The sequence below is a fragment of the Thamnophis sirtalis genome, unplaced genomic scaffold (genome assembly GCF_051295495.1).
Source record: "Thamnophis sirtalis isolate CommonGarterSnake01/CBP01778 unplaced genomic scaffold, rThaSir2_p1.2 scaffold_3, whole genome shotgun sequence".
In the NCBI taxonomy this organism is placed as follows: Eukaryota; Metazoa; Chordata; class Lepidosauria; order Squamata; family Natricidae; genus Thamnophis; species Thamnophis sirtalis.
The window spans coordinates 37687107-37703401 of record NW_028261383.1 but is presented as its reverse complement, the minus strand read 5'-3'; the positions used below and the strand labels follow the sequence as shown (position 1 = coordinate 37703401).

General features: G+C 39.2%; 1 protein-coding gene across 1 annotated transcript; it reads left to right on the top strand.

Moving 5' to 3' along the window:
* Positions 1-676: 676 nt before the first annotated feature.
* Positions 677-16282, top strand: P4HTM (prolyl 4-hydroxylase, transmembrane). The gene is made up of 9 exons (XM_014063629.2): positions 677-992; positions 2495-2576; positions 5228-5418; positions 5898-5994; positions 7083-7245; positions 9482-9667; positions 9768-9858; positions 11441-11564; positions 11774-16282. Exons 1-9 carry the CDS (start codon positions 678-680, stop codon positions 11989-11991), a joined length of 1467 nt encoding a protein of 488 aa, XP_013919104.2. The 5' UTR covers position 677; the 3' UTR covers positions 11992-16282.
* The last annotated feature ends 13 nt before the right edge of the window (positions 16283-16295 follow it).

Genomic DNA, 16295 nt, shown 5'->3' with positions numbered 1-16295 from the left:
TGAGGACTACCTGCATTAATTCCTAGAGTTACTTATACAGTAATAAAAGCAGGATAAAAATCTAATAAATGTTGCTGTCAGCAGCATGGTAGTTAGCAGGAAGAAATCGGACATGATGTAAACAGTGGTAACGTTTAAAGATTCTGCCAGCCCAGATATTGCAAGCACAGACTGAATCTTAAAATTACCATTCTGATATTTTGTGATTCAAAAGGACACTAGAGATTAGATTAAGGACCGGGTTTTTTTGTTTTTTGTTTTGCCAGAAGTTTGCTTTAGAAAAGCAAAGCTAACGCCGGAAGCACTTTGCCCTTACTAAAAATGGTTCCAGATTCAGAGCATGAAACCGACGACGCCCTGTTCAAAAATGGCTTCCTAGGCTACGGGTAATGAGGGAATGCGAGCGACTGTCGAGTTATCGGCGCTAAAATGGCTCTTTCTAGGCGGATAAAATCTCAGCCTCCAACGCATGACAGCCTCCCTGTCCGAGGTCATCTTGCACCGCGGCTCGGGCCACATTTCATTCAATCCCGGCCGGATGGACCGGAAAGCCGCAGCCACTCTCGCTTCGTAGTGCGTGGTGGCTTCACGCCGTAGCGTGACGCTCGGGGGAGAGTTTCCCAGCCGCGCTCGCGCGTGGTTGCCGTGGTAACGCTTCGCTGAGCCTCGGGCCTAGGATGGCTGCGGCGGCAGGGGCAGCTGTGGCGGCGGCGACGGCCGAGCCGGACGACGGGCCTCTCTTGCCAGGCTCTCCCGTGGGGCGACGGGCCGTCTGCTCCCGGCCCTACTTCGTCGTGCTGATGGTGTTCGCGCATCTCTACGTGATCAACGTGCTGGGCTTGCTGCTCTTCGTGCACATCAGCTCCGACGATGGCGGGGAACGGGAGCCGAGGAAAGAGGCTCCTGGCCCCGTCCAGGATGCGCCCCCCGTCCTGCCCGTTTCTTCAGGCCACTTCGACCCTCAGGCTCTGCCTCGCCTGCAGGGCATTAAGGCAAGCGCTGGGCTTCAAGGGGGGCGACGAAGGTTGTAGGGGGGCGTCGTGGTTGCTCTTTCAGGGACGCTTTTTAGCAACAGCAATAGCTACCCTTAGACTTATATACCACTTCATAGTGCTTTTACAGCCCTCTCTAAGCAGTTTATAGAGTCAGCCTATTGCCCCCAACAATCTGGGTGCTCATTTTACCCACCTCGGAAGGAAGGAAGGAAGCGTAAGCCAACCTTGAGCCTGGTGGGATTTGAACTTCCAAATTGCAGGCACCTGGCAGTCAGCAGAAGTAGCCTGCAGTACTGCACTCTAACCACTGCGCCACCATGGCAGTTTTTGCTCAAAATAAAAGTTTTAAAAAGGGGGGAGAAGCCTCCACCACCCCACCTAAGAGGAGCGCTGCGCCCCTGGTAAGCCATCTCCACCAAAAGGGCAGCCTTGAGGGCAAGGCTGAGTCCAAGCTCTCCTCCATTAGGTGTCTTTGCCACTTCCCTTTTGAAGTCTGTATCCCCGCCATCTTGGCCCATCATGTTCCCTAGTCACATAAGTGGGAGAGGCTGGCAGTCTTAAAACTATGGCATTTGAAAGGTTTGGAGAAGGCCGCCTGGGGTATTTCCTGTAGTCATCCATTTGCTATCTCCTGTTTGATCATAATGCAGGGAGTCCTTGACTTATAATGGTTTGCTTAGTGACCGTTCAAAGTTACAACAGCACTGAAAAAAGTGACATAAGGCCATTTTTCACACTTATGACCATTGCAGCATCCCCATGGTCACATGACTTATTTTTAGATGCTTGACAATTGACTCACATTTATGACGGTTGCAGGGTCCCAGGATCATGTGATTACCTTTTGTTACCTTCTGACAAGTAAAGTCAATGGGAAACCAGATTCATTTAACAACCCTGCTACTAATTTAACAACTGCAGTGATTCACTTAACAAATGGGGCAAGAAAAATAGTAAAATTGGGCAAAACTCACTGAACAAATTTCTCATATAGCAACATAAATTTGGGACTCAATTGTGGTCGTACGTTGAGGACTACCTATATATGTATAATAATATACAGGTAGACCTCGACTTACAATAGTTCATTTAGTGACCGTTCAAAGTTACAACAGTGCTGAAAATTGTGACTTATGATTGTTTTTCATTCTTATTCACATGATCAAAATTCAGATGTTTGGCAACTGACTCATATTTATGACCCTTGCAGTGTCCTGGGTAACAGTAATATTTCATCAAATTGATATATTGTTCATATCCAGTACAAAGAGTTTAATTTATGCTTATTTCTAGGCATGCCGGTGTTTGTGAATCCTTTTACAATTTAATTAAACATGTTACTGCTCAACTGTGTCCTGCCTGGAAAGCTTAATGTTTTCTGATGCATAGGTGAAAGTTTTTGACCAAATCATAACCATAACTTTTTAACATGTGTGACATAATTCTACATATTGATTTAAATCATTATTTTTAATTCATTATTTTACTATGTTTTAAAGGTGGGTCATAAACAGAAGTTGCAACTGGTTCCTAACAAAATCCATGTTATGAAAACTCTCAGCTTGAAACCCCTTCTTTTTGGTAAGAAATAGAGGCTATTTAAAAATATATCTGTACATCCTATTCCAAGTTCTAGGAGCAATCCATTTTTCGATCTAGCATGTTTATAAACCACTTTGTCTAACCAGTGCATGGTTATCTTTTGTTTCTCTTGAGCATAGCATCAGCTGTGGTCTTGAAAGTGACTATAGCTGTCAGTCACTTTGTATAACATTGTATAACATAAGATAATCATCATGTATATATGTTTATATTTCCCAGCCTCTTTGCACTTCAGCAACCTTCATTACTTATTCCTGATAAATAAAAAAAACATGAAAAGGAAAAAAAGATCCACTTTTGTTGAATTCTGATCCAGTTACATCAATTGTAGATCATTGTTTTATTGAATTAAAACAGTACCTCGCAAATGGTTTTAGTAAAAGAACAGGAAGCAATATAATCTAGATGGAACTGGTGGCAAATATAACTTCTAATAGCCAATAGGAATATCCTAAAAGAACCTTTGAATGCAGTTAGATTACTTTTCTCTTTCTAAAGAAGACATTTAATCTGCATTATAGCCTTTGGTAGAATTCATCGATCCTGCTAATACTTTGGAAATTATTGCAAAAACTAGCAAACTGGTATTTTGTAATATTTTGTGATTAGCATCCTTCGTGTTAAAGATTCCATAAGAGAAAAAGATTAAAAGCAACAGAGAGGTGCTGCTTCAACATACTCATTGATATCCGAGAGCTAAGATAACGTTGTATAGCCAGTTTCCAAGATTCTTCAATATAGCCCCTTTCTTCTTGCAATATGTACTCTGAATCTTTGAGAAACCTGTCTAGATTGCAAGCTGCCGTAAGGACTTGACACATTCCTTTCTTCTTTCTCTCATACACAATGCATAATAAATGCATTGTATCTATAATTTATGAATTTCAGAAAGATTTCCTTTTAGGTATAGTATGCGAGTCTGTCTGTGTAAACTACAAAATAATATTTGAGCAAAACAAAACTAATCAAAGGTAGAAGCTTGAGCAGTAGATGATGCCAAGGAAAAAGAAAGTCATTAAGTGGCTCCTACTAAGCAGTTGTCATGTATCCACTACCACACAACAATTTGTAGATTTCAGTTCTGATTTCATGACTGAGCAGTTTAGGAATCTGGAAGAGTTTCAGTAGTATGGTAAATCACCCAGTGTCCCAAATTAGCAAATAACTCATGAATATTTATGTGTATTTTATATTTCTTAACTGCCTATTTCTGTCAGAGAAGGGCTCTGAGCTGTGTACAATATAATCAATAGAATTATTATTAAAATTAGAATTAATTTAAGGTTAAAAAGCTTTAAAATTATAAAAGCAACATTATAAAATAACAAAAGGTAAAAAATTCCAAGATGGAATGTAAGCAGTTGTTAATACAGGTCAGGGAGGGGGAGAGTTCTCATGGAGCCAGCCAGCCCCATAGTTGTGTGAGTCTCTGTGACCCACATGCTGGCTTCACATCCAAGTGTTGACCCCTTTGTGGAAGGACAAGAGATTGGGAGCTTTCCTCACCTATGAGGACAGGATGTTCCACAATGCAAGGGCAGCAGCAAAGAAGGCGCCCCTCCTAGACCCTGCCAGTGAAGATAAAACTTGCTGGCATCTGCTCAGATGTTGGAGATATGCAGTTTTCATTGATTCTTTGTACTCTTTAGTGAAATAAAGCGAATTAAATTCTGCTTTCCCTTACACAATTCTAGACAATTTCCTGGTGGAGATTATTGGCAATCTTGCTATATAGATAGGCCTAAATTTAATAAGTGTTGAAATGAGGGCCGTCAAATTATTTTGAATGATGCCCACCTGAATATCTTTGAGTTCTGATTGAGTCATGGTGTGGTTTTCCTGCTTAGAGATTAATCATTTTTAAAAACCATTTTCCTCTCTGTTTAGGGGAAAAATAATATTTAGAGACATTTGTTTAGCTGGATCAATTGTTAAAGAGGTGATTGCCAGACCTTTGTGAACTAGGCAGCAGAGTTTGGGTGTAAACTCAGGAAGTTTTATTTGCCTACAAGATGGAATTTGCAAGATTCCTATTTTAAGTATGAAGCAGAAAATTAATTGCGGATACTGGTATACGTCTTATTTTGGCATGAAATTAATTTATATGAGTTTTATCCCTGGTCTTTATTGAAAACAGTGCCCTCTCATTGCAGTTCAATGAAAGCCTTTTAAAAACAATTGCTTGTTGTTTTCCTCATGACAAATTTATTTAATCAATAGATGGCAGGAAAGCTAAGGACAATGCTCCTCTAAGAGAAGTGTGTTTTCTTCAATTGTACTCTTTACTATGTTTATTTCTTATGAAGCGGGTACCAGTTTCTGAGCTCTGCTGGCTCAAATGAAAGGCTGAGTCTAAACCTGTATCATAAATCATAGTTTATGGTTTAGTGTAATCTGTTTTCTTCATTTGTTCACAGATATTTAGGCAAAGTTCCCTTTTTTTAGGATTGAAAACTTTGTACTGAGATATTAGTTCCTTGCCTCATAACTGTGGAACATTTGGACCCAACTATTTCCTGCATTCATAAATCATCTTAAACATCAATATTGGCATTTGAGCATCTTTGGATTTTTGAATGTTCACCTTTGGATGGGAAAATCATTTTATTTTGCCTTTCTTCCATTGTTAGAAATCCCAGATTTCCTGAGTGAAGATGAATGTAAATTAATTATACATTTGGCTCAGCTGAAAGGCCTGCAGAAAAGCCAGATTTTGCCCACGGAAGATTACGAAGAAGCTATGGAAATGATAGATATCAGCCAGATGGATATCTTTAATCTGCTAGATCACAACCAGGATGGGCAGTTGCAACTTAAGGAGGTATTCAGAATGGAATGATTGGCTATTAACTGGGAAATATCAACCTCACTCAGGTATAACCCTGGGTACAAGATCCTGGGGTATTGTATCTGAATTTGCAAAATGAGTTAGTATTGGGTCTGAATGAAGTCATACTGTGCGAATATTGAGCATTTTGAAGTATGAGGCCTTAACTATCTTTCATTGTGTTTTAACATCCTGGTACAATTCTGGATGTCATGTCATTGACAAATCTATGAGGACAAATCTCCAAATAAAACAAATAACTAGAGGAAAATGTGTTCCTGTCTTAAAAAAAATTGTGGCCCTTTGAATATGCTGGGATCCAGCACAACCAGAAATATGGGTGCTTCATGGGTGATCTGTTAATACCATTTACCAATTAATTTTTGAATTAGTGGATTCTGCTAGCGCTTCTTGATTATATACGTAACTCACCTGTAACAGGAAGGTCTGTGTGCACTGTGTTCCAATTGCAGGTGCTGACACATACCCGCCTAGGAAATGGTAGGTGGATGACACCTGAGAGCATCCGGGAAATGTATGCCGCAGTCAAAGCAGATCCAGATGGCAATGGTAAAGATAGAACGGATGCTGCTTTTTAATGTACTATGTACCATTGTTCCCTTCCCTATTATTCTGTCATGTTAGATTGGAACAAATATAAAGATAGTCATATCACAGTTTAGTATTAAGATTAGGATCAAATGAAGAGTTAACCAAAACAGCCAAAGTTGTAACAATTAACAAGTATTTCAATAAATATTTGAGAGACCGCCTTCTGCCAATTACCTCCCTGCGTCCCATCAGATCGCACAGGGTAGGCCTCCTCCGAATCCCATCCGCCAGTCAGTGCCGACTGGCGACTACGCGGAGGAGAGCCTTCTCAGTTGTAGCTCCGACGCTATGGAACAATCTCCCCGTGGAGATCCGCACCCTCACCACCGCCCAGGCCTTCCGCACGGCCCTTAAGATCTGGCTATCCCGTCAGGCCTGGGGATAAAAATCTTAGTTCGTCCCCTCCCAAATGATGAATGAATGTTGTGCTCTATTTTTTTTAATATTATGTATTGTCTTATGCTTTTTGTCTTTGTACCCCCTTCCCCGTGTTTTTGTAAGCCGCCCTGAGTCCCCTCAGGGAAAAGGGCGGCCTATAAATTATAATAAATCTACCAAATCTACCAATATGAAGCAACTTATATTTAATTTTATGGCCAATCGGATAGTGATAATCACAAACTTTATTTTTTAAACACTTTATTTTTTAAACCAAATTATATCTCTGGCTGTAGGTACTGATAGCTGTTTAAAAGCCAGCGAATAATAATTCTCTGTGATACTTTAACTTCAAATTTTTGATTTGTATTTGCATTATCTTCTTTTAATTTCTGTTCTCCAACCCTCACAGCTTTTTTTTTGCTAAGACCATTCCTTTTATTAATTTTATTTAGATAAACATTCCTACTGTTTGATTCCTACTTTCCCCTCCATCTATGTTAGAGCTGCCCAGTTAAACTAAAAATCCCTCATTGGGATCACCAGAGGATGGTTGGTTTCTGTCGTTCTGATGTGGCATACTTCATGTTTAAACTGACATCATGTTTAAACTGATCAGTCTCTAGCCTGACATGAGCATGTATGTTCTTTTCCTTCATTTTATTCAGGTGTTTTGACTTTGGAGGAATTTAAACAATTGAACATTCGAGACTTCCATAAATACATGGGTAGCCGAAAAGTGAAAATGAGCGATCTGGTGCGGAACAGCCAACATACATGGCTGTACCAAGGTGAGGGGGCACATCAGGTCATGCGCTCCATACGGCAAAGGTAAATTTATCTCACTCAGCAATTTTTACCAATTAGCCTTGCTGTTGGTTTGCTGATCAGTTTGGCCAAAATGTATAAACCAGTGCACTTAATGCAGCTACTTTAATTAGATGCCAAATGTATTATTGTAAAGCGCTAGAAATCTAAATGGCATGTTGGTTAGTGATATATAAAATGTGAGAAATTGTAATTGATGAAAACCTGAGGTAAGAGCATAGAGGGTAGACTTTCAAAAGGACAGTTTTTAATTAAATCTGGTTAGGAAAACTCTGATTAGAGTTTTCCTAATAGATATTGCTACTTTAAATGCCTTTCTCGATAATCATGTTGAATAGAGTTATATAGGATGTGTATATTTCTCTTGATTGCATAGATAGTCAGTGAAATACACACACACACATACACACACACTCATACACATCTTCCTGTGTTTTGATAATTTTCTCTTTTCTTTTACATTTCCTTTATGTTTGTTTTGAATATTTGAGGTTTTTTTAAAAAAATGAAAGCTTTGGAAAGAAAGAGTGACCCATACTTAATCAGAATAGAATAGAATAGAATTCTTTATTGGTCAAGTGTGATTGGACACACAAGGAATTTATCTTTGGTGCATATGCTCTCAGTGTATCTGAAAAGACAAGATACATTTGTCAAGAATCATAAGGTACAACACTTAATGATAGTCATAGGGTAGAAATAAGCAATCAGGAAACAATGAGAAGACTAATAGTAATAGTAATGCAGCCTTAGTGCATAGTTTTACAGTGTTGAGGGAGTTATTTGTTTAGCAGAGTGATGGCATTATGGGGGGAAATGTTCTTGTGTCTAGTTGTCTTGGTGTGCAGTGCTCTATAGCATCGTTGAAACAGGTGAAACAGAAAGAGATTGATTAGCATTTGCAGCTTTTTTTCTCAGTTTTATTAATTTTTGAATTAAATGAGTTTCAGATGATTTTTATATTTTTATTTAAATCTAATATCTTTACATCAGGTGTCTCAAACTCAAATGAATATTAGACCACGTAAAATGTGGAAAGTGGTGTGACGCATTTACCATCTGCAAAAATGCAACAAATATTAAATGTTAATGTTAATAAAATTATGACTAAATGAATGCAAAACTTACAATAATTTATAATAATATAAAATACTTGACTTTACTGAAAGTTAATAAAAGCAAAATTATGTTTCCTACTCTAAATTGGTATTTTATTATTGATTGATTGATTGATTGATTGATCAGATTTGTATAGCTGCTCATCTCATATATATTATATTTGTGGCTGTAATCTCCAACCTATCTATTATCCCGTATCACACTGTGTTGTTGTTCTGTGCACACCCTGTCACCATCTAGCATGATGACAAATGGTGATGTCACCTGCATTGACCCTTCTGCATCTGTTCAGGGCTATCATATAAAGTGCAGTGTACTTGAACAAGACAAGACAACAAGGCAGGACAGGATCCAGCATTGCTTTAACCTTTTATCACAGACCACATAAAATAAGTCATCAGGGGCATTCAGCCTACAAGCCAATGTTTGAAATTCCTGGTCTATACTTTGCTCTTTCAAAGATACGTGTAAAAAATGTTTAAAAACAAATTTACGTTGTAACACTCACTGATTCACATCTTCCCTGGGTTCCTGATTCCCCCCACCAGCATCAAATGCAAAAAGTGCAACAAAATCTTAAAATGCCAAGCAAGAAAGACCTGCATGTGTTCAGCATGATTTGCTCTTACTTAAAAATAACAGTTGTGAGGTGAATTAGAATCACTTTGCCAGAAAATGTTCTTCCTATAGCTGTATTGCAGATCCTCTTTGTCTTACAACTCTTACGGAATGGCTAGAGGGTGTTAAGCATGTTTATGGAAAAGATTTTAGCTAGTGTGTTTAGAATTGCAACATACATCACCCACTGTTATCTCCCACCCCCAATTCTTTCTGAATAGTTTTAAATGATTCCTTATTCCTTCATGAGTTTCTATGTTCCATTTGTGTCTTAAGATTTTTTGTACCCTCCTTTTTTTGTATGGGAATGGATACAGATGATCAAGGCCAGCATTGTGAATGGAGTGTTTTTTTAAACAGTAAAAACCTCTTTACAAATGTTCTAAGTAATCTTGATGGTCTGATACTGGCTGAGGAATCTCAGTGGCTTGATGGGAATATTTATGGGAACCAGTTCACCCTTTCCTTCCATCAGCATGCCTCTCTGCTTGTCTGTCTTCAGGGTAATTAACTTAACCCATCTGCCGCCAGAGATTGTGGAGCAGAGTGAACCGATGCAGGTAGTACGCTATGACCAGGGAGGGCATTACCATGCTCATATGGATAGTGGACCAGTGTTTCCTGAAACTGCCTGTAGTCACACCAAACTGATTGCCAATGAAAGTGCTCCTTTTGAGACATCGTGCCGGTAAGCCTAGAAGCTGAGGACAGAATGGGTTTCCTGGTTATCTTATAATAGTGATCGTCTGTTGCTTGTAGGATAGCAAGTATTGTTCTCTTTCTTACAGCTATGTGACAGTACTGTTCTACCTAAATAATGTGACGGGAGGAGGCGAAACCACTTTTCCTATTGCAGATAACAGAACTTACGAAGAATTGGTAGGTTTGTCTTTCCTGTGCAGTATGTACTGGCTGTGTCTATAAAATGTTAATTATTCATTTGGCTTATATCTCATATTTCTATTCAAGTTCTCAAAGAAAAAAAAAAGCAAAATCCAACATGCAGAATAAAAAACTCAAAACAGATGCTGATATTAATTAACCTCCAAGCCATTCTCTTTCTGTGTCAAACAGGTACAGAAAAGCCTCTTCTGTAAAACATAGAAGTCAGACAGATTGGTAATGGGAAAGGTGCTCCCTAGATAATCAAGCTCTAAGCACTTTAGTGCTTTAAAATAGCTATAAATGACACTTTGTCATTGCACATCTTTCAGTATAAGAATATCAGACTATTTTATAGCCAATGCAACTGACAGATGCTTTTCCAGGGTAACTCTTTGTAGAGAATATTGCAGAAGATAATTTAGCTCAAAGGTGCTAAGTCAGTTGCTGAAGAACAATAGCAGCTGGACCACTGCTGTAATTGTATAGATCCACTTCTCGTCAGTTGGGGATGAGGAATCACTCCCGGGACAGACTTGTGCTTTCAAAGACAGTGCAATTGAGCAGCTTTATATAGATTGTAAGTGGCATGGAAACAAGATGGAACCCAGTCAGACAGCATAGATCAGCTGAGAGATCCATAGCACCAATTTTAGAACATGACCTAATAGGAAGGAATAGAACCACTGTAAAAGTATGTCCTCAGTGTGTAATCCAATAGAATAGTAACATGATTGTATTGAAAGCTGGTGCAGTACTCAAGAAAGGTCTATAGGGTGTCAAACTCGCGTCATCACAGAATCATCACGTGACGTATCGCGACTCCCCCCCCCCCTTTCACTAAACCAGGCGTGGGCATGGGGCCAGCATGTGACGCATCCAGCCTGTGGGCTGCAAGTTTGGCACCCTTGGTCTATATCCTCCCATCAAATTTCCAGAATGATCAAGTCAAGGAAGTTTTAGTATACCACATATCCCAGCCAGAAGCACAATTGAAATACAGTAGATAATATTTATTATTTGGATACATCTGAGTTATTTTTTCCAATCACCTTTCCTAGAAATGAAATGTTTTAAGATTCACATTACTTCCCAGATTTAAAAAGGGTATTTCAGCCTCCTATTGCTTCTTCAGGCCAGAGGGAACATTTTACCCATAAGTTTTGTCCCAGAACAGTTTACAACAGACTAAAATCACACAAAAAATTATAAGAGCTCTAAACTAACCTTAATTTGCAATTCTAGTTGCAGGAATTCTCCACTGTATAGTGGAGGTGTTTACTCTGAATCACCATACAAAACAGAATGGTGAATATTAGCTGTTTAAATTTTATTTGGGAGTATTCTGCAGCAAGACGCTTAGCATACATTACTTGTAATAAGAAAAAAAGCTGCTGGCAAATAAATTAGGACCTTTTTTATTTAGTTTCTAATTAAACACTATGGACAATTAAAATATCATATTCTGATTTCATAGATAGAGAGCTGTTTTAATGGGAGGTCTCTATATAAGGGGGAATGAATAATGGTAATTGAAGAGGTCCTTTTATCCGTTCCCTAATGAACACCCGTTCTTCAGTCTCTAATCCAGAACGACGTTGATCTACGTGATACTCGAAAGCACTGTGATAAGGGAAATCTACGTGTAAAACCTCTGCAAGGCACTGCTGTTTTCTGGTATAATTACCTGCCCGATGGGGAAGGTAAGTTTCTTCCTGAGGCAACCAGATAACCATCTTTCTATTTTTATTCATTTTATTTATTAGAGTTTTATCCCACCCATCTCCCCTTCAAGGTGACACGGGGTGGCTTTTATTTATCCTCCATTGGCTATTTTGGAAAGCGTAGAGCTGCAGAAAAGATTGAGCAGCATTTGTATGAAGCTGATCCCTGGAACCTTGTTTCTTTCCAGGCTGGGTTGGTGATGTCGATGAATACTCTTTACACGGAGGCTGTTTGGTGACTGAAGGAACCAAGTGGATCGCCAACAATTGGATTAATGTTGATCCCAATAAGAGGCGACAGCTCCAGTTCCAGGAGGAAATGGCTCGATACACCAACAGTGAAAACGAGGACCAAAGCGAATGGACTGTGGACAAATCCTACAGCAATGTCCATGTAGAGCTGTAATGTTTGGAGATGCCTCTTGGTTGACTTGAAAGCACCTTTTTTGCACTAGCCATTTTCAGCTCTTCTATTCTCCCACATTTCCCAATTATTGTGTTTCTTCAGAGAATGTAAGGTTGCCTATCTAGGTAGATTGGAGAAAGGAGAAGCAGGGCACCTAATGCAATCTGAGGGGAAAAGGACTATTTGGAAAGAAGGGACAGTAGCTGAGGGCATATTTTGATTTAATGGATGGCTTTGCTTAAGGAGATTTTGAATCTGTCCGTGAATCTCCCGTGACATATGCAATCCACCTTTAAGGTTCCTTATCATCCTGATTTGTTCTGCTGGATGCAGTTTTCCTTTAGCTGGCTTTGTAACTATAATCTTGTAATCTGCCCTTCTTTCCATCTCTCAGTTTCTCGGACTTTTCAGGCAACTGATACAGCTTACATAAGGCTAGTAAAACCCACATCAACAAAGCGATTGCTGCATATTCTAGGTTGCTCTGTAGAGAGTAAAAGGGCTACTCTTAGCCTGCAATGGGAACGCATCAGTAAAATGGTATAGAGGTTAAGATGCTGGATGAAGACCAAGGAAACCCATGGTTCAGGTTCACCCTCTGCCTTGGAAGCTGATTGGGTGATTTTGGCATCAATTTCTCTCAGCCCAACCCCCCCTCTATGAGTGGCTGTTGTGGGGATAAAATGAAGAGAGATCTGACTTGGGCTTTTGTGCAAGTGGGGGGGGGGAATCATTCTAACCAGTACCATTTGACAGCACAAAGTTTATGTATTCAGAAGTAAGCAAACTCCCAAGTGCAGGTGTAGACAATTGCAGGCTTCAATCCAGAGTTATGCAAAGGGGTCATGGGCATGTTTCTGTGAAAAAGAGCATGCAGGCCTAAAAGTACTAGAGGCCTTCCATGGGACGGTGGATGCTGATCATGGTAATTTTTCTCAGGGTTGGACATAGTTCTGAATTACTATTCGGAAATATTTATACCAATAATTTTCAGGGAAGTAATGGAACAGTTAATATGTGCAATTGGAACGTGTGTTGTATGTGCTGCAGTTGTGATTTCAGCCATTTGTGTGTTTGAGAAATTGTTTACCTACGAGAAACCTTTTGTTCTGTTTAGGTTTTTTTTATTGGAGCCAGTGGCATAGTAATATTCCTCCTAGAAGATAAATACGTATTTAGATATGCAGTGTGGAACCAGCAAGGTTCTCAGTTATGAGTTTTTTAAAAAGGTGTTCTGCAGGATTAGGCTTAAGGTGTGCGCAGATCATATAGTTTAGGCCTAATTATATTGTTTCTCGTGAAATGAATAGCACTTTCCCACTCTTCCTCTGAAGTCAGTGAGATACTGTCTCTGAATGAGGGGCTAGATATAGCAGTCAAGGGTAAGAGCATCTGGTAGTAGACCACTCCAAAATGAATTTAGCTCCTTTTTAAATCTGTCCAATAAGCAGTCTTGCTAAGCAACATTTTGGACTGTGAACCACATTGTCTGGAACATACTTCCTAATTTTTTTTCTGACAAAGAGCCTTCAAATAAAATACAGGCAGTCCTCCTTTAGCAACTTTCTCTTTTAGCAATCGTTTGATTGAAAAAGTAACAATTAATCCTCTCACTTACAACCTTTGAGGGTCGGTGAAGCAATGGGAAGCTGAAGTAAAAATCATGCGAACGATTGATGTTTCACTTAGTGACCGCTTTGCTTAACCGTTAAATTGCTGGTCCAATTCAGATGGCTAAACAAGGACTGCCTGTGATCTTCCGTCGCAACAAAGGTTCTTTGGACTTCTTATCACTTGATGGCCTTTTATGCACTTTTCCTAACTTTAAAATAAATTGGGGTGGAAGGTGGGGTAAGACTAAGTAAAAGGAATTTCCTTTGTCTCAGTAGAGCTGCCATTCCCCACTTCCTCATTTATTGCCTGCAGTACAGGTAGTCCTTGACTTGCATCACCATTGAGCCTAACATTTCTGTTGTGAGACATTTGTTAAGTCAGATTTGCCCCCATTTTACGACCTTTCTTGCCACAGTTAAGTGAATCACACCAATTATTACGTTAGCAACAGTTGTTCAGTGACTCTGACTTCCCCATTGGCTTTGCTTATGAGAAGGTTGTAGGTGATCACATGATCCCAGGACACTACAACCGTCATAAATATGAGTCGGTTGCCATGCATCTGAATTTTGAACACATGATCATGGAGATGCTGCAACGGTTGTAAGTGTGAAAAATGGTCATAAGTCACTTTTTTCAGTGCCGTTGTAACTTTGAATAGTCACTAAATGAACTGTTGTAAGTTGAGGACTATCTGTACTGATACTTAAGTGTCAGTAATAAAAAAAAATGCCATTAAACCCAGAGAAGGTGGAATCTCCATTGTATTGCACCATAGGAGAATACTGGTTCTTGGCAAATATTCTCATTTTTTTTTGTACAAAGGCTGGAATTAATTTCCTTTCTTTCTTTTTTCCCTCTTACTCACCGGAGAGACTGAAAAAGGATTTCCAGTTACAGAATTCTTAAAGAAATTTGGACATCTTGAGTTGAATCTAACTGCAGGTTTTGGTAATAGATGTTATTAGTAGTTTGCTGCAGAGAACAAGAGTGCTTTAGCTTTGGGCTAGTAGCTCACATTTAAATCACAGTGAGCAGATTCATCTCTTGTCCAGTTCAACAGAGCAATGGTTGGTTTTGATTGGAGAAAACTAATATTGTAATGGGCCTTCTAGACGGCTGAGAAAACGTGTTTCCCATCTCCTGTTACATTTTGACAAAACTTCTATTTGGTGATTAGAGGAACATTTTAAGGCTCAGTCTGGTGGCTGCTATTTTGCCCTGGTGCCTCCTCCGTTGCAATATGAACAGCATTAAGTGGTAGGACATTTGCGTGCTTCAAGACTTGCCCTTCCTACCTATAGCCTCATTGAGCTGAGGTAATCCATTGTTATTGTGATTGTTGCATATGAAATCAGTTTGTTTCTTCCAGTGAATTTCATTCCAAGCAATTAGAAGTAACCACTTTTTTTATTTATTGGAACTCTTCAGTGTTGCCTTAGAGAGTTGCATAGAATGTTGTCTCCTAAGCCAAAAATAGCTCACCCACCATGTTATGTAATTTGGCAGATGTTTGACAGCACTTTAGCTAGTCGATTTTTGTAGTCCCAGGCAGACAAAAACTAAATCCTGGGGGCTTATGTGTCACTTGGTGGAAAACTAGTTATGTAACTCTCCTGTTCTGTTAGTGTGTTTATGATCAGGTGAACAAGTTGCAGAATTTCCCCAGATGATATCCGAAGGATCAATTTAAAAAGCAGTGAAAAATTCGCTCCAATCCTCAGTAGTGTACTCTCAAATGAAATGGATTTCAGTGCAAATTATTTCCATGAAAAATATTTACGATGGCAGCTTTATTATAATTCTGTTGCAATTTTTTCATTTGGAAAAAAATTAGCTTAGTAACTTGTACCCTGAAACTTCTTGGGTTTTTAGATGTGGCCTTGATTCAAGAAGTGTCACTGAACAGATAGTTCAATGTCATTTAAACATTTTATTGATTCCTTTTTAAGGCCCGTTTAATGGCATCAACCTAGCATTCATTCATGGGTCCGAATTTCACAACATATTTCTGAAATGCAAATAGGTGGAATGCAAAATGGACACCACCAGACTTTCCATTTTGCTTTTCATATGTAGTCTTTGGAATCTAATGTCATATATGAGAGTTTTGAGAGGGACTGTACCTCTGCCTTGGGCTGTTTTCAATTGGCAGAGGATATCCCAGAAAAAAATGTAGATACGTTGTTAAGATGTTAAGGAGCCATCAGTAAGGTTGACTATGATGGCGCTTTGTGACTGCAGCCTACAAAAACAAATACTCCTGCCAGAAATGTGTGAATGCTTTAAACAGCTGCATGGCTTGAGAATAGCCTGGTTCTCCAGCTTTCAGGAATGTACAGGGTTTGTTGGGGCTCAACCACATGCAGTGAAGTGAGTGGCATTACGACACTGGCTTGTGTTGTTTTTTTTTTATTATTATCCAAAGGGTTGTCTAGTATCCATAGAAAGACTTGAACGTCTTAGTAATTATACTTAGTTTTTGAGTGATGTGGCTTTGCCAGTTCCATATTTGTAGGTAACTGGTGAATACTGAGTCTTTTATTTTTATTTGTGTGTGTTCTCTACAAATCTGCGTTTTGGATACTTTTTTTCCTTATTTAATATTTATTTAATTTATTGTGTCCCATGCACTGATGTCAGGCTGTCAGTCCTGCAAATAAATATTTGAAACCCATGTTCTTTGGATG